The sequence below is a fragment of the Sphaeroforma arctica genome, assembly GCF_001186125.1.
Source record: "Sphaeroforma arctica JP610 unplaced genomic scaffold supercont1.5779, whole genome shotgun sequence".
NCBI lineage: Eukaryota > Ichthyosporea > Ichthyophonida > Sphaeroforma > Sphaeroforma arctica.
In genome coordinates this window covers 1-1,848 of record NW_014034779.1, presented here as the reverse complement: position 1 = coordinate 1,848, position 1,848 = coordinate 1, and the positions used below count along the sequence as shown (strand labels likewise).

The following is a 1,848-nucleotide window of genomic DNA, read 5'->3' as shown; positions in this document are numbered from 1 at the left end:
GTGTGTGTGTGTGTGTGTGTGTGTGTGTGTGTGTGTGTGTGTGTGTGTGTGTGTGTAAACTAATTCAAGGCTAAAAATGTGTTTTGCACTCAAGAGCACTTCAACCACCACATTCTTATCACACTTACATTTCTCCTCCATCTCGTCTGTGCTCAGCATGGTCTTCGGAGCCGCTGCTTCTTGCTTAGCTGGAGCCTGGGCCGTTGCTGCGCTTGGTGCTGCTGGTGCCGCCGGCGCCGCCGCTGGTGGTCGTGCACCAGCATTCCCTGCATTCCTGTTTGTCCCAGGGGGTTGCATTTGTTGTTGTTGGTAGTAAGGCATCAGGCCCTGTTGCATTGTTGGTCTGTGTCCTTGTTGCATCTGCATTTGCATCTGCTGCATCTGCTGCATCTGTAGTTGCATCTGCATTTGTTGTTGCGCCTGCATATTCATAGGCATTTGCCCTGGCATCATGGGCATTTGACCTGGCGCCATAGGCGGTTGCCCAGGTCCAGAGGGCATTTGAGAGTCACCATAGGGATTCTTGTTATACCCACCCCCCATGGGTGGTCCATTGTATCCCCCAGACATGCTCGGTTTATATAAAGGAGCACTGTTTATATGTGCTTCTATGTGTGGGATGCATGCATATGCGTGCGAAGACAACACTACTTGTGATCAAGCAATGATCGTACGTATGCTTGCCTGTTCTACTAATCGGATACACTATCTTTTGGCGTCCGATTGTGGTATGAAGTGATTTTGGCGCATACACTTCATCCTAAATACGCGTGTACTCCTCGATGTTGATTTGGTGTAGTTCGGGACTAGGCTCAATCCGTTAAAAAGGGATTCCCCGTTATACTCGTTCAATGGCTATATATATTCACTCTATTTTTGTACGTTTTGTCGCAAAACGTATTGACGTTAGGTTCGAGACGTTAGGGATTTCTGAGTTCTCATTTTCTTCACAACCCCTTCGAAAACTCGAAATATTTATGTAATTCGTATGCACTTATTATCTTATATGCGGAAATACGTAAAAGTAAAATAAAAGATATAAAAAGAAAAACTGTCATCAATGCTGGTCAGCTGGTGAGTGGTGACTGGGATGAGTGGTGAGTGGTGACGCCGTGACAGTAACAGTGACGTAACTCAAGTTTTTTACTTGTGCCTCTTCATCTTGTGTGTGTTGTGTGCTCTTCTTGAGGTTTTCTGTTCCAAGTTACGGACAACATATTTTGAATTTTATATATGTGTAGCATGTATGATGCGTTCCTTCAGTGTTTCGCACTTCTACGTTACATTTATAGCAATAAAAAATGCCACCCTTGACTACCCACGCTTTGAACACCTCCACTGGTATGTACTTGAGATAGACGGCCCAATGGCGACAAAAGTAATGTTTACTCACTTTGCCTGTCGTAGTCTAAGTAGAATTGTCTAGTCAATTTGGTTGCGCTGTTGTACAGTCCATTGGAAATTATGTGCTATGTTTATTTGTTACAGACGTTCATAGTGTCGCACGCTACCACTCTTTCAGAGCTATGGATTAGTCTCACAAGTCGTTTTTTGCTTAATACAAAATCGCCTTTCTTTTGCACCAACTCTGCATAGCAATAAGGGAATATATCAATTTTGAGATGTTTCTCATTCTAAATGTTAATCAACTAATCATTCGCACTGTTATTTGCCTGTTATTAGTATATATATATATATATATATATATATATATATATATATATATATATATATATATATATATATATATATATTATATATATATATATATATATATATATATATATATATATATATATATATATATATATATATATATATATATATATATATATATATATATATATA

The 1,848-nt window shown here is 39.7% G+C and overlaps 1 protein-coding gene across 1 annotated transcript; it reads right to left on the bottom strand.

Annotated features, from left to right (window-relative positions):
• Window positions 1–128: 128 nt before the first annotated feature.
• SARC_15216 (hypothetical protein) lies at window positions 129–717 on the bottom strand (the record flags this gene model as incomplete). Its single annotated transcript, XM_014290662.1, has 1 exon — window positions 129–717. A coding segment is annotated over exon 1 (442 nt), but the record flags the coding sequence as incomplete, so codon positions are not given.
• Between the last annotated feature and the right edge of the window lie 1,131 nt (window positions 718–1,848).